This window comes from Oncorhynchus clarkii, chromosome 6, assembly GCF_045791955.1.
Source record: "Oncorhynchus clarkii lewisi isolate Uvic-CL-2024 chromosome 6, UVic_Ocla_1.0, whole genome shotgun sequence".
Taxonomy (NCBI): Eukaryota; Metazoa; Chordata; class Actinopteri; order Salmoniformes; family Salmonidae; genus Oncorhynchus; species Oncorhynchus clarkii.
The window spans coordinates 55858758-55880027 of NC_092152.1; the positions used below are offsets into that span (position 1 = coordinate 55858758).

Here is a 21270-nt window from a genome sequence, read left to right on the forward strand (position 1 = left end):
TAAAAATAGGGACCAAAATGGAAATAAGTCCCCGACTATATTGTGCAATACCGGTCACTTTTACAAATCTTTGTTTATATGTATTTTTTTAAATTATCAATCAATCAATCCAAACTGTGCAGAAGCTAAAATGTTATGCTAGATCAGCGTCCAGTGTTTTAGTAGAAAACGTGTTCTCTTTGAGATTAAAGTTTTTTTTATAAATCATTCTAGCACATATGACAACCATAAGGACCATTATTGTTTTAACCGTTTGGATGAGGACCAGGATTTTATGGCCCAGACCCAGTTTGGAAAACGCTACGTTGTATAATCATGAACTTATATGTATACATGTTTTCTGTAAAACATATAGAAATAGCGATACATGTAGATTATAAATACATTGCTTACTTTAAAGCAATATTGACCCTTTGTAAACTAGCTATTTCTTGCACTGCAAAAAAAAAACTATCGGTTTTGTGGCGCCCACCTATGTTCCTGTGTTCAACTAGTAATGCCTGGTGAGCTGTGGCTGGTCTGGCCAGCTGGCTAATGTTTTGGAGAACATAGCTAATAGCTAGCCTAGCTACACTGCTAGCTTGTTAACCCCAGTTGGTCAACACAATATACAAACATCGGAGAAAATATACCATAATTATACGAGATAGTTTCAGTTGCTAGTAAAAGTCGAATATATGTAACTTGCTAAGTCGACAAGAACATTCCAACCGTAGCAGTGGGAAAAGGTAGGGACATGGTCGAGTATCGCTAACGTTAGCTAGTTGTGTTAGGCCAATGCAATGTCTTGATGGGGTTGGTTGTCAACGCCAGTTCTTGCTTGAGTTGGACAAACGCTGGCATGTTAGCTAACTAGTTAGTTAATTGGGAGACCGGTAGCTACAGATTGTAACACAAGATAATGTGATTTAACCCAAAAAATATACTGGTAGTTACAGGCCTGGTTGTACAAAACGTTGTCAGATTTTTCAACTAATAACTAACCTGTTATTGGCGATACTATCTTCGTCCTCCATTATAATGGGCCACATTTGTTGGGTTAACTAGCATTTTTAAGTTTCATGACAGCCTGTTTTCGTTGTGGTTCTCTGTATTTCGGTTGTTCTTCCTGAACCCACACCACCACAGTTGTTTTGCCATTAACGTTATAATTGTGTAAAACTAACATGTGTTCATTATTCATGCCACTTATGGCAACGTTTTCATCAGCACCTCATGGCTGTTAACAAATGAGAACTGCAGTGATTAGGTAACTAATAATAAACATTTTTCTTTTAGCTAGCTAGTTAGCTACAAACATGGTTATGTCATCAACAGCTGGATTTCATCATGCAAGGTAAAGGTGTAGACTACAAGCTAGCCACAGACACACTTTCATATGGCTTTTGCTTAGACCCTTTGGTGACTGAGACCAACAAACACCAGTGTGAAGGAGAGGAATGAAGGCCTGATCTTTGAGATGACTGTCTACCCAAAGAATTCGGTGCGGATCTTATCTGCCCGGGAGCGTGGGGCCCGTGGCCTTGGTTCCCAGCGCCTCCTGCAACAGCTTGTTGAGGAGAAGACCCGGCGGATGAAATGGCAGAGTCAGGTAAGGAGCATCCTTGGTGAGGCATGGATGGAAATCGTGCAATCTAACAAGTTTAACTGACATGAGTGGGTGCTTTTTTTATGTGCTCTTATTATATTTTCCTCAGAAAGTGGAGTTGCCGGACAGCCCTCGTTCTACCTTCCTGTTGGCTTTTAGCCCGGACAGGTCAGAATGTCATCCAATAAAATGTTGTAAACATTTTTTGTTTGGAGGAGATAGAAAGACACCAAGACTGGAAGATTGTATGTTAACTGTTAATGTTTTCCCTTCATATAGGACCTTAATTGCCTCCACTCATGTCAACCACAACATTTATATCACCGAGATTAAGACAGGAAAGTGTGTTCACTCTCTGGTGGGCCATCGCCGCACTCCTTGGTGTCTGACCTTTCACCCTACCATCCCTGGTTTGGTGGCTTCGGGATGTCTGGATGGAGAGGTTCGCATCTGGGACCTGCATGTGAGTGGCTGTCATCTTCTCATGCAAAGGAACCTCGGGGACTACATGTGCTACAATAGACTTAATTAGACGACTCATCTTTGGGATATTCTCCTAGACCTAGGTGTCAATTAATTAGTAGGCGAATGGAGGAGTTTGCTCACTTCCTTGATACACAAAAGTATTCCACTCATTGCTAGTGCAGAAGTGTTTTAAAATCCACCACACCCCCTTTGAATCAGCTGTTTTCTCAAAGGAGAAAGCATGCACACATTTAAAAAGGATACGCCACTTATTATTTCATCTGCAAAATGTCTTCCACAACTAGCTGTATTTGTTTTTTTTTATCACTTTACACATTTATTTTGGGATTTCACCCCTGTAAATGTAATTTGCCTTATGGAGAGGAGAGTCTAATTTCTACAAGCTCATTTGTTTATTCTTTTTTTTCACCATTTCATTTTTCCTATAGGGGATTTTAGAAACACTTAAAATAAGGGATGTTTTGTTTAGGCTTTTCCCGGTGTGATGTTTTGATAACTGTAAATCTCTCAAGGACAAAGTGGCTTGTATCAATATATTTGCCTGTATTTATCCCACAAAAATGTAATGCTAATGTGGCTATCATAAAGAACTACAAATGTTATGATGATCTGGACTAGACTGACGAATCGAGGCAAAGGTAATAATCTCTGGATTAACTATCTAATGTTAGCTAAATCCTGTAATGAATAAATTGGTAAGATTTCTTTCAATTGACAATTCTGTGAACTGTCTTGTGCAAGTTTTAAGTTGTCATAATACCTGTTAGCAAAGATGTCCGCTAGAGATAATGTGCAGGAGCTTGCAGGGATTTGTAGTTTTGCATGTCTACTTTGATGCTAATTAGCATTTTCGAATCTGAGCATAAATGGAGCAGAATATATTGATAGAAGTTACCCTGTCCGAGAGAGATTTACACGGTTATCAAAATGTCACACTAGGTAAGCCTACACGAATCACAGCCCTTTAAGTGTTTCTAAAATTCCCTATGGTCAAAATTAATGGTGGAAAAACTTTAGGAACCATTTCCCTGTTTGACTACTAGGTTTTATGGGTACTATGACACCTCCACTGTGAGGCTCTATGGCAGTGTCCATGCAAAAATGGGTTATATCCAACTAGAGATCTCTAACTATCTCTGTGTGTGGCGCTGGTGTAGGTAACCATGTCCTCTCTTGCATCACAAGTTTTATTCCTTACCAATCGATTTCCGTGCATTCTCTTAAAAATAGTTGGATGACATTCTGGGTTTTTGTGCATGTGCATAATATTGACACTAATCTTCTTCTTTTGAACACTGTGTGGGCCCTCTGATGCCCAGGGTGGCAGTGAGAGCTGGTTCACTGAGAGCAATGTGGCCATTGCCTCCCTGGCCTTTCACCCTACTGCCCAGCTCCTTCTCATAGCAACAAACAATGAGGTTCACTTCTGGGACTGGAGTAGGAGGGAGCCATTTGCCCTGGTCAAGACTGCCAGTGAGACCGAGAGAGTCAGGTCTGATAAAAGCTCCACCTTGATCTCCCTATCATTTCCACAGTGTTCGATTATTTGACTTGTTGAAACTTTGCTGCAATATCTGAATTTGGAAACCGAGTCGAAGCAAAACGTAGCTAATGACACATGCAAATGCTCTGTTGCAGACTGGTGAGGTTTGACCCACTGGGTCATTACCTGTTGACCGCTATAGTGAATCCCTCTAACCAACAGGTGAGACTGTTTAATACTTTACATTATTTAAGGTCAGTTGCATCATATCAAGAACATTGTGTTCCTGTTGTGTGCTTTTTAGCAGAGTGATGATGACTCGGAGGTCCCCATGGATAGCGTGGAGATGCCCCACTTTCGCCATCGATCCTTCCTACAGTCCCAACCGGTCCGCCGTACACCCATTCTCCACAACTTCCTGCACATCCTGTCATCGAGGAACTCCGGCTCACAGTCTGAGGAACAGCATCCTCCTGCACCTGCTGCCAATAGTGCTGCTGACTCTCCTAGTCTTCCCTCTGGACATTATTCTGCCCTGCGGAATCGCTCCCGACCCCCCTACCAGGGTTGTGTGCAACACCTTGGTATGGTTTGCTTCTGCAGTCGGTGCTCTGCCACCCGAGCCCCTTCACCATCTGGAGAGGACCCCTCTGACCCTGAGAGCCTGGAGGCCCAGTCTCATGCCTCCACCTTCTCCTCTGCTCGCACTGAGCCCCGGCAGCCCTCTGAGCCTCGCTCCTCACACCGTCCCTCTGCCTTCAGCAGTGTGTACGGCAGTGCTAGAGGACACTCTTTACGCACTCCATCTTCAGGCCCTGGCCAGCGCAGCATCCCAGGCCTTATAACCAACCAGGGCCACCAGCAGCCAGGCCTGGAGTGCTCTGGGCGACTGGCAGGAGCAGACTGGATGGGCAGCATGCTCAACATGCGGCCTGAGCATAGTGGGGGTGTTGGGGTATCTCCACCCAGGACTAGTGCATCCTCTGTCAACCTGCTGTCTATCCTGAGGCAGCAGGAGGGCTCCTTTCAGTCGCCTGTCTACACCTCTACCACAGAGGGAGGAAGCTTGCCCCCAGCAGTAGTGAGCCCTCACACCAGTGGAAACAGCTCTGTAGATGGACCCAGCACTAGTAGTGGACACCACTCTCTTGGGGAGGGAGGGAGCAACAGCCCCACCTCGATCCGTAACGTGCTGCAGTGCAACTTGAATCGCTACTTCATGGAGTATGATCGCATGCAGGAAATGGAGCAGTCAGGTGGTACTGGTGGAGAGAGCAGCCAAGAGCAACAGACACGGGAGATGCTCAATAATAACATAGAGTGTGAGCGGCCTGTCACCCCCCATTATCTGCCCCCCAACAGCAGTGATGGTGGTTCTGGTCCCTCCCGCGGCCATATGAACCGCTGCAGGGTCTGCCACAACCTGTTCACGTTTAACCAAGGTACACAGCGCTGGGAACGCACTGGCCAGACCCCATCACAAGAGGAGGGGAGCACCTCATGGCAGCCCCCAAGCCCCAACCCTGCCTTTCACACAATGAGGCCGACGGTGCTACATGTTCCCCAGTCCTCTGACAGGAGACAGTTATTACAGTCACAGCCCAGTGCTGATGAACCTGGAGGGGACCCAGCCTTCACTCACCGGGGATCCTCTAGCTCACAGAGAGAACAGGCGGTGGGGTTGGTATATAACCAGGAGACAGGCCAGTGGGAGAGAGTTTACCGACCGTCTGTCAGTCCAAGTCCAGCGGTGAATATACCACAAGAGGCCTTAAACCAAGAAATGCCTGACGAAAATCACGATGACGATTACCTGAGAAGGTGAGAGAATCAGGTGTTAAGTTCTGTGTTATCGATATTTTGTGCAATTTGTTAAATGAAAAACATAATTGATGCATAGCTTTTTCCAATATGCTGGAAGTAGCATGAATGGCCTGATGGCTGAACTCTGACTTTGAGGCAGTACCAGATGCAACATTCAACACATCTTATAAGCTTCCAAGTCTGCCCTACCACAAGACGTACACATCATCCCAAGTCACCCCATGCTTGTCATTAGTCTAATCATACAGGCAGACTTTGCATGTTATGCTTTTGTGCTCATTCAACTGTGCAGCTCACATCAGTATCCCAGATTTTTTTTTTTATTAAAAAAAGATTATATCCCTTAATATGGTAATATTTCCCCCTCCTTTTTTAAATGCGTTTTTATTTTTTGTTGATAAAAGGTGTTTTCCAAACTTGTGCAGTCATCAGGGTAATTTTGGACACGCCTTCTCATTCAAGTCTATTTCTTTATTTGTACTATTTTCTACATTGTAGAATAATAGTGAATACATCAAAACTATGAAATGACACACATGGAATCGCGTAGTAGCCAAAAAAGTGTTAAACAAATAAACATTTATTTTAGATTCTTCAATGTAGCCACCCTTTGCCTTGATGACAGCTTTGCACACGCTTGGCATTCTCTCAACCAGCTTCACCTGGAATGCTTTTCCAACAGTCTTCAAGGAGTTCCCACATATACTGAGCACTTGTTGGCTGCTTTTCCTTTACTCTGGGGTCATCCCAAACCATCTCAATTTGGTTGAGGTTGGGTGAATGAGGCGGCCAGGTCATCTGATGTAGCACTCATCACTCTCCTTCTTCGTCATATAACCCTTACACAGCCTGGAGGTGTGTTGGGTCATTATCCTGTTGAAAAACAAACAAGCGCAAACCAGATGGGTTGGTGTATTGCTGCTGAATGCTGTGGTAGCCATGCTGGTTAAGTGTGCCTTGAATAAAATTTTTAAAAAATACACTGACAGTGTCACCAGCAAAGCACCATCACACCACCACCTCCATGCTTCACAGTGGGAACCACACATGCCGAGATCTTCCCTTTACCTTCTCTGCGTCTCATAATGACATGGCGGTTGGAACCAAAAATCTAAAATTTACACTCATCAGACCAAAGGACAGATTTCCAACAGTCGAATGTCCATTGCTTGTGTTTCTTGGCACAAGCAGGTGTCTTCTTATTTCTGGTGTCCTTTAGAAGTGCTTTCCTCAAATCATAGCGCTTGATGGTTTTTGCGACTGCACTTGATGAAACTTTCAAAGTTCTTGACATTTTCCAGATTGACTGACCTTCATGTCTTAAAGTAACAATGGACTGTCGTTTCTCTTTGCTTATTTGAGCTGTTCTTGCCATAATATGGACTTGGTCTTTTACCAAATAGGGCTATCTTCTGCATACCAACTCTACCACCCCCACAACACAATTGATTGGCTCATAGAAGGAAATAAATCCCACAAATTCACTTTTAACAAGGCACACCTGTTAATTGAAACGCATTCCAGGTGACTACCTCATGAAGCTGGTTGAGAGAATGCCAAGAGTGTGCAAAGCTGTTATCAAGGCAAAGGGTGGCTCCTTTGAAGAATCTCAAATATAACATGTTTTGATTTGTTCAACACCTTTTTTTTTGTTGGTTACTACATGATTCCATATGTGTTATTTCATAGTTTTGATGTCTTCACTATTATTCTACAATGTAGAAAATAGTAAAAATACATTAATGAGTAGGTGTGTTCAAACTTTTGCCTGGTACTGTGTGTATGAAATTTACTTTTGCAAGATGTTTTTTGTGACGTTATTACACTGAAAGCCATTGCGTTACGTTTTTGCAAATTGAATACCATTCAAAAAGCCTACAAAAGGCTTTTTTTCAAAACTACAAGGTCGACAATGTGTCGCTTTTCATACAGTAGCTTTTTTGCGTATAGCTTTCTTTTGGCTGATTGTGATACTTAACAAGTGGGAAGCTCGGACCTCATCTTTCTAAAAGTTTCCAAGTTGGAAATGTCAAAATTGTGTTGAATGCAGCATTACCTTCAATCTTGTTAATGCTGAGTTCCAAGCAGGGATGCATCGGGTCTCATTTTTAGAGTATTTGGTGTGACTCGGCCGGGGATCGACTTCCCATCGTTCCAATCAAATGGTGGACACAAGCTAATTTGTAATAGACCTGTAGAAGCAGGATTGTCTTTGTGTTGCTTCAGTTTTCCACTTGGTGGCAGTATGCTACTGACTAAATATTTAGAGATGATTGCCAAGACAACTCTACCTCTCCTGTGGCAACTACCATTGACAACTTTCTAGAATAGGAGTAGTTAGACCTAGGCTATTAGGATTGGTTTGGGAATTAGCATAGGTATTTGCTGTGAACACTTAGAAAAGCTATTTAATGAACAAGCCATTGTATTTGTAGTTGCACAAACTATGAGGATATGATGGGTTCTGCAAAACACGACACAAACTGAATTCTTCCGCTGCTCTATTGTTCGCAACATAATTCAGTCGGAGACTGGTTTTATCTTCATTGATGGCAATGAAGAGTATTAAAGACATTGACAAATTTTCGAAATGCCACTTTACCCATGTGTGCTCTGGCCCAACCCATCAGTTTCTGGAACCAATCAGATGGTCTAGAATGGATTTCCATTCAACAAATCGTCTGGAAGGTACTCAGATCCAGACTCATTGCGGAGAAGAAACTAACATCCTTGGGCGTGGCGTTTGGCTGGAGCAAGGATTTTGGGTAGCCAGGCAAGAAAGTAATGCCTATTTTAGGAAACAGTGAAATGGAAAAAGTGAAATATTTGATATCTTAATATTTGCATAACATTTAGCTACAGTCATTGAAAACACACACGGTAATGTTTTTTTTCCCCCCTCTCATTTTCCTTCTCGCTTCAATCCCAATCCATCCCCCGTGCCCTGAAAGGTTGCAATTAGCCTCTGTTTCAAGGGCAGTGTTGTGAACTTTAACAATGTGAAGTTGCCCTTCCTGCTCAACCCCTCATTATCTAGCCTAATGCTGGGGCTTGTTGTGTGGAGAGCTCTCCAGCACCCTGAGGGTGCTGCTCTACTTTGTCTGACACGAGGCCAAAGCATTGGGTTTAATCTGTAGGCTGTCAAGAAGCGTCTGGAAAGCAAATGACCAAACTGAAGTTTGGTTCTCTGTTATGTTCACGTCTCTTTTAGATTCTAGTCTATCTCATCGACTCACAGCTTCAGGTCACCCTAGATGGAATATGTTCAAGGTTTTATGTGACTATATTAATGATATTTGATCTTTAGGCTACTTTGTGTTGTTGAGCCTACATGGGCACAATGGGTTCTTTCTCATGTCCACATTCTGAAGTTAACCTTCTTTGGGCAAGGCATTGATATAGCAGATTAAAAGTGATTTAACAAAAGGAACAGGCCTAGGCTTATATTAGGCTGTATTTATTGCAGTAATTGCTTTTTCTGTGAGGTGTTGGCTACTGTATTCTTATACATTTTCTGACTTGTTTTGAGCCCAAAAGACTAGAGCGGTTGAGGTTATAATCTAACAATTGAAAATGTAGTGCTTTTTTTGCATACCAAACGTTCCTCAAAACCACTAAAGTATAAAGACCATTGTTATAGTAGTTGCCTCACCATCCTCTGTATAGGAATGGCATTCATGTCCCGGCTCAGTAAAAGACTGAACTAATTTAATGGGTTGTTACACAGGGCTGTGACATTTCACATCACTATAATTATTTTTACTTGATGTGCTGCCGATAATGGGCAAATGAATGTCCCTTAGGAATTTAATGAGACTTTTTTTTAATGACTAAAATGGTGGTTATAAAAGACTATCCTCCAATGAGCAAGCTGGCGAGGATGTAAATAAATGTGAATCTCAAGGAAGGGAATGCTTTGAGTGATTCCAGTAATTTGGCTATTGTATCCCTCACCGTAATGAGCACACTGTTTTGTGACTTTGGGGTAAGGATTATGGCAGGAAGGTGGGAACTGCATGTTCTGTCTCATTAACATGTCAACCACACAATCATTTACAGACTTGTTTTAATGTCGACAATGTCGGGCTTGCTCTCCAGCCAATCACTTGAAATAGTCTGCACTGCATATGTGCTATTTTAGAACACGTTTTGAATCCAACAATAAATAAATATATATATATATATAAATTTTAAACTTTGCATACTAAATCTGAATAAATGATTGCTGCCTTTCCATATTTGGAGTCACTCTTTGTCTTATGGGGCACTAAAATGTCAAATTCAAGATTTGAAATTGTCACGTTGTGTCTCCGTTGCCACTCACATGTCCCTGAGATTTTCTATATTCAATCTATTTCAAACGTTTCAGCTTTAATGGCCTGAATAACAACCTAAAGCCAATCTTTCTCTATGATACATCCAGTTTTATCCAAACTCAAAACTGAAAAATAAGAACTGGACTGCTGAATGCAAGTGGTGTATTGAAATGTTGGCATTGTTCATGGTCTTTGCAACATCCCTAGTGTGGGAATACTGGGTCTTGATAAAGGTTCAGCGCGTCGTCGCATGTTTTATTGCCATTATCAAGCATAGTTGATCGGGCTGTTCAGCTGTAGTGCATTGACTCTCATTCTAAATCTATCACCCAAATCGGCTGTCCCCGAACACAGGCGGTTATATAGAAGAGCTAGGAGACATTCGTATCCATTGAGGAAGCACCTGATATGTAGGCTCTCTATGGTGTGTGTGTGTGTGTGTGTGTGTTTTTTAAAATTGTGGAGGTATTCATTCTCTTAATTATACCTCTGAAAAGTAATGAGATAGGAGAGAAACATTGTTTGGTTGCGTCAGTCACAGAAATGTCTCCTTTTTTCCCCCACTGGAAAGCGGTTTAGACTAGTTGGCGATAATGAATATGGAAAATATTTGAGCTGATTATTAAACAACAGGTACAACAACTTTGTTTGTGGTGTTTTCATTAGTGGACATGAAAATCTAACCATCCCTTTTGCTCCGTTTCTCTTGCATAGGAGGCTTTTGGAGTCATCTCTTATGTCGCAGTCTCGATATGACATATCTGGCTCCCGGGACCATCCTATTTATCCAGATCCTGCCAGGTGAGTCTTGTGGTCAGTGCTATTGATGTCTTACTTGTAATACGTTATTTATGAGAATACAAAAAAGTTCCAAGCGTACTAGATTAGCATGTAGCACACACTACAAGGACCAACAATAATTTGGCACTTCGATAAATGGGGGTGTCAAACATAGTAGATTTGCCCTCAGGTGGTTTGAGTAAAAATAAATTGAAACTGCAGAAATTATATTGGACCTAAATTTATACAGTCTCTTCATTTTGTCTTCTGTCTAACAATCACTGAACATAAGGGACACCGTCAGTGAGCATTGACAATTCTAAAAACAATAGATAGAGCACCATTTTATGGCAAATATTGATGCAAAGGAAATATGACACATTTTCAGGTCGGGCCTCGGTGTAGTGCTCTAACAAGCCAGCAAACAAATGGAAAATGGTCCCACTATCAACATCATTTCACTAGCCTCGTAGAGAACCAGGCTTCCCTAATCCTGAAGTCTGGCCTAAATGAGCTTAAAAGGGGTGGAGACTTGGTCTAAATCTGATGCCTCACAACACGTCAAACCAATCCAAGGCCTTGCTTGGGTGGCGCTTAAGACGCAGCACTCCCTCAACAGTCATGTGGGGAGGGTTCTTGGAATGTAACGTCCAATAAAAATGTAGCTACTGGAAGCCAGCGGACCATTCAAACCGTTTCGGCTACTACAAAATTCTTCAGATCTTCAAAGGAGGCGTGACGACAACAACATTTTGGGAGGACTAACATTTCACTAACCTGTGCACACTTGTCTCTGTGTGGTTCTCAGGCAACAGTATGTCATAGCATTGACATTATATACTGTAAGACAAACTAGACAGTTTAGCTTCAAGCATATGATGCTTACATGAAGTATTTGTCAAAGGTAATTTCCCTTTAACATCTGCCAGAAGGCCAACCGTGTAGCAAATATGAACTTATTCTATTGCATGCTGTTCTTTTGAAATGTATTATCACTGCTATAAATGGAATTGTAACTGGTCGTCGTTAAATATAAATGGAAGGACATGGTCTTTTCATGGGAATACATTTTTATTCATTGCAGCCCTACACAAGTTGTGATGTTTCTTAGACCTTTGAGCAAAGTGGGGACGTTATCAACATCTATCTGTATCCCACCTTTCTGATACTGCCTTGCTGAAGAGTGATTCATTACACCGGGTCTGCTATGAGCCTGGAGGTTCTGAATTTAGTGTCTGGGATTGAATGCCAGCTGACCTCCAAGGTGGTGCCTTGTGGGGTGGATAGTAGGGCCTAGTCCTCTCAGTAAAACCACATTCATCTAGGGACAGCGCTGCTCTGCTTAGGAACCAAGGTGCTATATAGAAAATCAATGTGTGACCCAGAGCAGGGACATAATGATCAGTACAGCCAATTTTTGTAGAGAGTGGACACTTGACAATTGACTACTCACTCTGTCGTCATTTGCTTTGACGTTTGATCTTAAACGCCTTTAGTGGCGAGGATAGCGCCGACACTTCCCTCTCACCTCGTTATTCTCTCTCTCACATGTATTTATTTAAACTTTATTTAGTCAATGTGGAGTTCCATTAAGACCAACGTGTCTTTTACAAGGGAGCCATGCATGACTAACGCTTACACAATCAAGTCAGCATAGGCGCATAGAAAGTACAGAACCTTCAAAAACACAATCATAAAAAAACAACCACATTCCTCGGTTAAGAGGTCTTCAATCAGAATTTTCCAAAAGGCATATTCAGACTGAATATAAGGATCCGTTAAAGGTTTTCTACTTTGAAAATCCAAATCTAGTTCCTCTTCCATTTTAATATCCTCAAACATTCAAGAGTAAGAAGTAGCCTAGGCCTATCTGCAAGAGTAACCGTTACAAATAGTTCCCACATGAAAACATTTCCCATGTGTTCTGGCCATGAACATTTTCTTACATGCTGTCAACCACTCAATACAATGCATTGAGACCGCTGAAGTATCTGAGGTGAAAATGGGTCCTTTTTATGGACAGTTCCTAGAAAGCCTTTTCTAGGGAATTACAAAAATAATTTCCATTGAACATTGTGAGAAAGCTAGTGGGGCTTTGTAGGTGCCTTGTCATTTGTAATTTGCCAGTATGGCTTGCATCCAGGACAGAACTACATTAAGAGTAGGTAGTGTCCAAACTCAGATATTCTCTGCTGGTTACCTGTTTCAGTGCTTGACAGTGTCTTTGATAGTGTTTCCTCGTGGGCAGACCCAGATATTCATGGCCACTGCTGTTCACCTCCTGGAGTATTGGGAACTCCATAAAAAATAACACTATGTACCCTGTTACCTTCTCCTCCCATTGCATTCTGAACTCCAGAGTAGAGATTTATGATTTTAGTTTCTAAGATATCAAAAGATGCTGCCCTGTAATGGAACCTGCCTCCTTTATTTTGGCCATTTTGAACATGTTTGTCCCCTGTCACATCAAATTCATAACGCTTCAGTGGAATTGATGCCAGATCTGACAAACTAATTTGTAGAGTCAATTTAGTATCACTTTTAATACTTGGCAGGTGTTGATTTATTTCCCTGTACTCGTTTTCATTTCCAATCCAGTATTTTGAATTGTAATCCAATTACTGACCCTCTGGGTGTCATGCAATAACTTTGATTAATGTAACTCAGGTTTTTCCACCTATTCAAATAATTATCCAGGCAGATAAACTCATTTGTGACATGAATAGCTATACAGAGATTGCATAGCAGGCTACACTATAACTTGAAGAAAAATCATCTTAATACCAAAGTATTGCATGCTCCTTGAGCCCTGGTAATACAGTACAATCATTGGGAAAGCTAGACTGAGGTCTGCACACAACTTGACTAGTGATAATTGCATGGATGGGTATTGGTTTTGAAAAACCCTAATCTTCTGCGAGTTAAGTCATCTATTTATATTTGTGGAGTGTCAACATTGACTGTCCCAGACCACCTTGTCTGCTGTCGGCAGCAAAAACGAACATATTTACTTTACTGATTTAGCGATATCTCTTCATTCACCTCTTCTGACTCTTGAACTATGTTTACTCAAACCAACATTTTGGATTAAATCTAAATACTGTAGTCTGTGGCCCTAGCCCATAACTTTCCAGTTTAGGCTATTATTTATTTAACATAAATTTTCCTTGATTTGGGTACTCTGATTAGGCTGTAGATATACCATACAAGCTTTCAGATTCCCAAACAATTTCTACACAATGTTCCCAGCTTAGCGAAGCCCGATGAAGACAATTGATAGGTTAGCATTTACACTTTACAAAAATGTCTACTACAGTCTTTCAATCAGTCAATTGAAGTAAATTCATTAGGCCCTAATCTATGGATTACACATGACTGTGATATATATGCATCTGTTGGTCACAGATACCTTTTTAAAAGAAAAAAAGGGGGAGTTGATCAGAAAACCATTCAGTATCTGGTGTAACCTCACGCCCCATGCAGTGCGACATCTCCTTCGCATTAAGTTGTTGAGTGGAATGTTGTCCCACTCCTCTTCAATGGCTGTGCGAAGTTGCTGGATATTGTCGGGAACTGGAACACGCTGTCGTACACGTCAGTCCAGAGCACCCCTAACAGGCCATGGAAGAACTGGGACATTTTCAGCTTCCAGGAATTTTGCAGAGATCCTTGTGACATGGGATCGTGCATTATCATGTTGAAACATGAGGTGATGGCGGCCAGTTGAGAACAAGTTCTCATTTACAACTGTGACCTGGCCAAGATAAAGCAAAGCAGTGCGACAAAAACAACACCGAGTTACACATAAACAAATGTACAGTCAAGAACACAAAAGAAACATAGAAAAATCAATGTACAGTGTGTGCAAATGTAAGGAGGTGGGCAAGAAATAGGCCCTAGAGGTGAAAATAATTACATTTTAGCATTAATACTGGAGTGATAGATGTGCAAGTAGAGCTACTGGGGTGCAAGAGGGTAAGTAATAATATGGGGATGAGGTAGTCGGGAGTGCTATTTACAGATTGGCTGTATACAGGCACAGTGATCGGTAAGCTGCTCTGACAGCTGATACTTAAAGTTAGTGAGGGAGCTATGAGTCTCCAGCTTCAGAGATTTTTGCAATTTGTTCCAGTCATTGGCAGCAGTGAACTGGAAGGAAAGGCGGCCAAAGTAGAGTAGGTGTTGGCTTTGGGGATGACCAGTGCGATATATCTGCTGGAACGCGTGCTACGGGTGGGTGTTGCTATGGTGACCAGTGAGCTGAGATAAGGCGGGGCTTTATCTAGCAAAGACTTATAGATGACCTTGAGCCAGTGGGTTTGGCGGATATGTAGCGATGGCCAGCTAACGAGAGCATACAGGTCGCAGTGGTGGGTAGTATATTTATTTTATTTTTTATTTCACCTTTATTTAACCAGGTAGGCTAGTTGAGAACAAGTTCTCATTTACAACTGCGACCTGGCCAAGATAAAGCATAGCAGTGTGAACAGACAACACAGAGTTCCACATGGAGTAAACAATAAACAAGTCAATAACACAGTAGAAAAAAAGAGTCTATATACATTGTATGCAAAAGGTGTGAGGAGGTAGGCAAATAATTACAATTTAGCAGATTAACACTGGAGTGATAAATAATCAGATGAACATGTGCAAGTAGCGATACTGGTGTGCAAAAGAGCAGAAAAGTAAATAAATAAAAACAGTATGGGGATGAGGTAGGTAAATTGGGTGGGCTATTTACAGATGGACTATGTACAGCTGCAGCGATCGGTTAGCTGCTCAGATAGCAGATGTTTAAAGTTGGTGAGGGAAATAAGTCTCAAACTTCAGCGATTTTTGCAATTCGTTCCAGTCACAGGCAGCAGAGAACTGGAAGGAAAGGCGGCCAAATGAGGTATATGGAGCTTTGGTGATAAAACGGATGGCACTGTGATAGACTACATCCAGTTTTCTGAGTAGAGGGTTGGAGTCTATTTTGTAAATGACATCGCCAAAGTCAAGGATCGGTAGGATAGTCAGTTTTACGAGGGTATGTTTGGCAGCATGAGTGAAGGAGGCTTTGTTGCGAAATAGGAAGCCGATTCTAGATTTAGTTTTGGATTGGGAAATGCTTAATGTGAGTCTGGAAGGAGAGTTTACAGTCTAACCAGACACCTAGGTATTTGTAGTTGTCCACATTTTAAGTCAGAACCGTCCAGAGTAGTGATGCTAGTCGGGTGGGCGGGTGCAGGCAGGCAGCAATCGGTTGAAGAGCATGCACTTAGCTTTACTAGCATTTAAAAGCAATTTAGAGGCCACAGAAGGGGTGTTGCATGGCATGGAAGCTCGTTTGGAGGTTTGTTAGCACAGTGTCCAAAGAAGGGCCAGATGTATACAGAATGGTGTCGTCTGCGTAGAGGTGGATCAGAGAATCACCAGCAGCAAGAGCGACATCATTGAGATATATATTTACAGAGAAAAGAGTCGACCCGAGAATTGAACCCTGTGGCACCCCCATAGAGACTGTCAGAGGTGCAGAGAACAGGCCCATCGATCTGACACACTGAACTCTGAGAAGTATCTGGCCCATCGATCTGACACACTGAACTCTGAGAAGTATCTGGTGAACCAGGCGAGGCAGTCATTTGAGAAGCCAAGACTATTGAGTCTGCCGATAAGATTGCTGTGATTGAGTTGAAAGCCTTGATCAGGTCGATGAGACGGCTGCACAGTACTGTCTTTTATCGATGGTGGTAATGATATCGTTTAGGACCTTGAGCGTGGCTGAGGTGCACCCATGACCAGCTCGGAAACCCGATTGCATAGTGGAAAAGGTACGGTGGGATTCGAAATGGTCGGTGATGTTTATTAACTTCGCTTTCGAAGATTTTAGAAAGGCAGGTCAGGGTGGATATTGGTCTATAACAGTTTGGGTCTAGAGTGTCTCCCTCTTTGAAGAGGGGGATGACCGCGGCAGCTTTCCAATCTTTGGGGATCTCAGACGATAAAAAAGAGAGGTTGAATAGGCTAGTAATAGGAGATGCAACCATTTCAGCGGATAATTTTGGAAAGAGAGGGTCCAGATTGTCTATCCCAGTTGATTTGTAGGGATCCAGATTTAGCAGTTCTTTCAGAACATCAGCTGTCTGGATTTGGGGGGGTGGGGGCGGATTGGGCAAGTTGCTGCAGGGGGTGCAGAGCTGTTGTCCAGGGCATAGGTCGCCAGGTGGAAAGCATGGCCAGCTGTGGAAAAATGCTAATTGAAATGATTGATTATTGTAGATTTATCGGTGGTGAGAGTGTTTCCTATACTCAGTGCAGTGGGCAGCTGGGAGGAGGTGCTCTTATTCTCCGCTTTAGTGTCCCAAACTTTTTGGAATTAGTGCTACAGGAAACAAATTTCTGTTTGAAAAAGCTAGCCTTTGCTTTCCTAACTGACTGAGTTTATTGGTTCCTGACTTCCCTGAAAAGTTGCATATCACGGCGGCTATGCGATGCTAATGCAAAATGACATGAGATGTTTTTGTGCTCGTCAAGTCTGGGGTAAACCAAGGGCTATATCTGTTCTTTTATTTACATTTTTTGCAATGGGGCGTGCTTATTTAAGATGGAGAGGAAAGCACTTCTGAAGAGCAACCAGGCATTCTCTACTGATGGGATGAGGTCAACAACCTTCCAGGATACCCAGGCCAGGTCAATTAGATCGTTTGACCGCGGACACATTACGGACGCAGGCAATAAGGCAGTGATCGCTGAGATCCTGGTTGAAGACAGCAGAGGTGTATTTAGAGGGCAAGTTGGTAAGGATGATATCTAAGAGGGTGCCCATAGTTACGGATTTAGGGTTGTACCTGGTAGGTTCCTTGATCATTTGTGTAAGATTGAGGGCATCTAGTTTAGATTGTAGGACGGCCGGGGTGTTAAGCATGTCCCAGTTTAGGTCACCTAACAGTACGAACTCTGGAGATAGATGGGGGGTAATTCATTAATATATTGTGTCCAGGGCTGAGGGGGGTCTATAACAAGAGGCAACGGTGAGAGACTTACAGTGGGGAAAAAAAGTATTTAGTTAGCCACCAATTGTGCAAGTTCTTCCACTTAAAAAGATGAGAGGCCTGTAATTTTCATCATAGGTACACTTCAACTATGACAGACAAAATTTGAAAAAAAATCCACAACCTCAAACAGTCACATTCCAAACTCCACTATGGCCAAGACCAAAGAGCTGTCAAAGGACACCAGAAACAAAATTGTAGACCTGCACCAGGCTGGGAAGACTGAATCTGCAATAGGTAAGCAGCTTGGTTTGAAGAAATCAACTGTGGGAGCTATTATTAGGAAATGGAAGACATACAAGACCACTGATAATCTCCCTCAATCTGGGTCTCCACGCAAGATCTCACCCCGTGGGGTTAAAAATGATCACAAGAACGGTGAGCAAAAATCCCAGAACCACACGGGGGGACCTAGTGAATGACCTGCAGAGAGCTGGGACCAAAGTAACAAAGCCTACCATCAGTAACACACTACGCCGCCAGGGACTCAAATCCTGCAGTGCCAGACGTGTCCAGGCCCATCTGAAGTTTGCTTGAGAGCATCCAGAAGAAGATTGGGAGAAAGTCATATGGTCAGATGAAACCAAAATGTAACTTTTTGGTAAAAACTCGACTCGTCGTGTTTGGAGGACAAAGAATGCTGAGTTGCATCCAAAGAACACCATACCTACTGTGAAGCATGGGGGTGGAAACATCATGCATTGGGGCTGTTTCTCTGCAAAGGGACCAGGACGACTGATCCGTGTAAAGGAAAGAATGAATGGGGCCATGTATCGTGAGATTTTGAGTGAAAACCTCCTTCCATCAGCAAGGGCATTGAAGATGAAACGTGGCTGGGTCTTTCAGCATGACAATGATCCCAAACACACCGCCCGGGCAACGAAGGAGTGGCTTCGTAAGAAGCATTTCAAGGTCCTGGAGTGGCCTAGCCAGTCTCCAGATCTCAACCCCATAGAAAATCTTTGTAGGGAGTTGAAAGTCCGTGTTGCCCAGCAACAGCCCCAAAACATCACTGCTCTAGAGGAGATCTGCATGGAGGATAGGGCCAAAATACCAGCAACAGTGTGTGAAAACTTTGAAGACTTATAGAAAACGTTTGACCTCTGTCATTGCCAACAAAGGGTGTAAAACAAAGTATTGAGGAACTTTTGTTATTGACCAAATACTTATTTTCCACCATAATTTGCAAATAAATTCATAACAAATCCTACAATGTGATTTTCTGGAATTTATTTTCTAATTTTGTCAATCATAGTTGAAGTGTACCTATGATGAAAATTACAGGCCTCTCATCTTTTTAAGTGGGAGAACTTGCACAATTGGTGGCTGACTAAATACTTTTTTGCCCCACTGGATTTTTGAAAGTATTGTTTGGGCACAGACCTGGATAGTATTACAGAACACTGCAGGCCATCTCTGCAGTAGATTGCAACTCCTCCCCCTTTGGCAGTTCTATCTTGTTGGTAAATGTTATAGTTGGGGATGGAAAATTCTGGATTTTTAGTGGCCTTCCTAAGCCAGGATTCAGATACGGCTAGAACATCCGGGTTGGCTGAGAGTGATAAAGCAGTGACTAAAACAAACTTAGGGAGGAGGCTTCTAATGATAACATGCATGAAACCAAGGCTTTTATGGTTACAGAAGTCAACAAATGAGAGTGCCTGGGGAATGGGAGTGATGCTGGGGGCTGCAGGGCATGGGTTAACTTCTACATCACCAGAGGAAGAGTAGGGTAAGGGTACGGCTAAAGGCTAAAAGAACTGGTCGTCTATTGTGTTCGGAACATAGTGTAAAAGGAGCAGGTTTCTGGGTGCGTAAGAATAAATTCATGGCATAATGTACAGACACGGGTATGGTAGGATGTGAGTACAGTGGAGGTAAGCCTAGGCATTGAGTGACGATGATAGAGGTTTTGTCTCCAGAGGCACCATTTATGCCACTGGGCCTCAGGATCTCATCACGGTATCTTTGTGCATTGAAATTGCCATCTATTTAAAATGCAATGATGTTTGTTGTCTGTAGATTGTGCTTGGCCATACCGTAACCCCACCGCCACTATGGGGCACTCTGTACCCAGCGTTGACATCGGTAAACCGCTCGCCCGCACAACACCATACACTCTGTCTGCTATCTGCCTGGTACAGTTGAAACCAGGATTCACCCGTGAAGAGCACACACCAGCGTGTCACTGGCCATCAAAGGTGAACATTTGCCCACTGAAGTCGGTTATGACGCCAAACTGCAGTCAGGTCAAGACCCTGGTGAGGACGACGAGCACGCAGATGAGCTTCCCTGAGATTGTTTCTTAGAGTTTGTGCAGAAATTCTTCGGTTGTGCAAACCCACACTTTCATCAGCTGTCCGGGTAACGATCCCACAGGTGAAGAAGCCTGATGTGGATGTCCTGGGCTGGCATGGTTACCAGTGGTGGAAAAAGTTCCCAATTGTCATACTTGAGTAAAAGTAAAGATGCCTTAATATAAAATGACTTGAGTTAGTCACCCAGTAAAATACTACTTGAGTAAAAGTCCAAGTTTTTGCTTTTAAATATACTTAAGTATCAAAAGTAAAATTGTTAATAATAAAAAAATCTTAAGTAAACCAGAAAATAATTTTCTTTAAAAAAAATGTACAGTTAGTTAGGGGCATGGTCCAACACTAACATATCATTTACAGACGAAGCATGTGCTTATTGAGTCCGCCAGATCAGAGGCAGTAGGGATGACAAGGGTGGTTCTCTTGATAAGTGTGTGAATTAGACCAATTTCCTGTCCTCTTAACATTCAAAATGTGTACAAGTACTTTTGGGTGTCTGGGAAAATATATGGAGTAAAAAGTACTTAAAGAAAATTAGGAATGTAGTGAAGTGAAAGTAGTCAAAAATGTAAATAGTGAAGTACAGATACTACTTAAGTAAAAATGCTTAAGTACTTTACACCAGTGTTGGTTGTGAGGCTGGTTGGACGTACTGCTAAATTCCTAAAATAACGTTAGAGGCACTGTAATTATGGCCATCAGAGTGTAAGCATGGAAGATAGGGAAGTTTACTTGTTTTATTTTAAAGAAGCCTGCTCCATTCTTACCATATGTGGGCTCTGACAATACATGGTCTTGGGTTTGTTGAGGTTTTTCTGGTATTAGCACTGCTTTCTGCCTGCTTTGCTTGTTTTTATTTGTCAGGTCAAAAAAATACATATTTACACAATACATACAAAAATAATGTGACTGGGATAGCACAAAGTCAGACTTATTTCCATTGTGGTCTATTGCTCCTGAGTTATCTGATCACCATTGATTTTAGTTGTGTGTCCTTGCTGTGTTCACAGGTTGTCCCCTGCGGCATATTATGCCCAGCGGATGATTCAGTACTTATCTCGGCGGGACAGCATTCGCCAACGATCACTGCGCTACCAGAGCCGACTGCGGCCTCTCTCATCCACCTCGGATACCCCAGGAAGCAACCCCTCCCCCTCCGTTGAGAACAACGAGGTGGACTTTGAGGAGTTTGAGTGAGTCGTCATCTACCTACAACATCCAATGCCTTTTGTATCCCGTGACTATTGTTTATGAAGACAATTACAGGACACATTATGATAAAACATCCTACAGTTGTTGAGAACTTTGGGATTTATTCATGGAACAATTTGCATGAAACCATAACATAGCAGAATGCTGTGATTTCTCTGTCAGTGGATTTGGCTGTGAAGTTAGTGCCACCATTGCCAATGGTTGAGAGAAATTAATTCCCTGCATTATGCGT

The 21270-nt window shown here is 42.4% G+C and overlaps 1 protein-coding gene across 3 annotated transcripts in view; it reads left to right on the plus strand.

The window, feature by feature from the left end:
• The first annotated feature begins 496 nt into the window (after nucleotides 1–496).
• The window catches only part of LOC139411310 (activating molecule in BECN1-regulated autophagy protein 1A-like), a 99869-nt gene continuing 79095 nt past the window's right edge, over nucleotides 497–21270 (plus strand). For all 3 annotated transcript variants that reach the window (XM_071157469.1, XM_071157471.1, XM_071157470.1), the window contains exons 1-9: nucleotides 497–728; nucleotides 1394–1591; nucleotides 1698–1756; nucleotides 1868–2051; nucleotides 3394–3566; nucleotides 3713–3779; nucleotides 3862–5378; nucleotides 10412–10498; nucleotides 20837–21019. In XM_071157469.1, coding sequence (XP_071013570.1) covers nucleotides 1460–1591; nucleotides 1698–1756; nucleotides 1868–2051; nucleotides 3394–3566; nucleotides 3713–3779; nucleotides 3862–5378; nucleotides 10412–10498; nucleotides 20837–21019 — 2402 coding nt within the window. In that variant the 5' untranslated portion in view covers nucleotides 497–728; nucleotides 1394–1459. The remainder of the gene's footprint in view (nucleotides 729–1393; nucleotides 1592–1697; nucleotides 1757–1867; nucleotides 2052–3393; nucleotides 3567–3712; nucleotides 3780–3861; nucleotides 5379–10411; nucleotides 10499–20836; nucleotides 21020–21270) is intronic.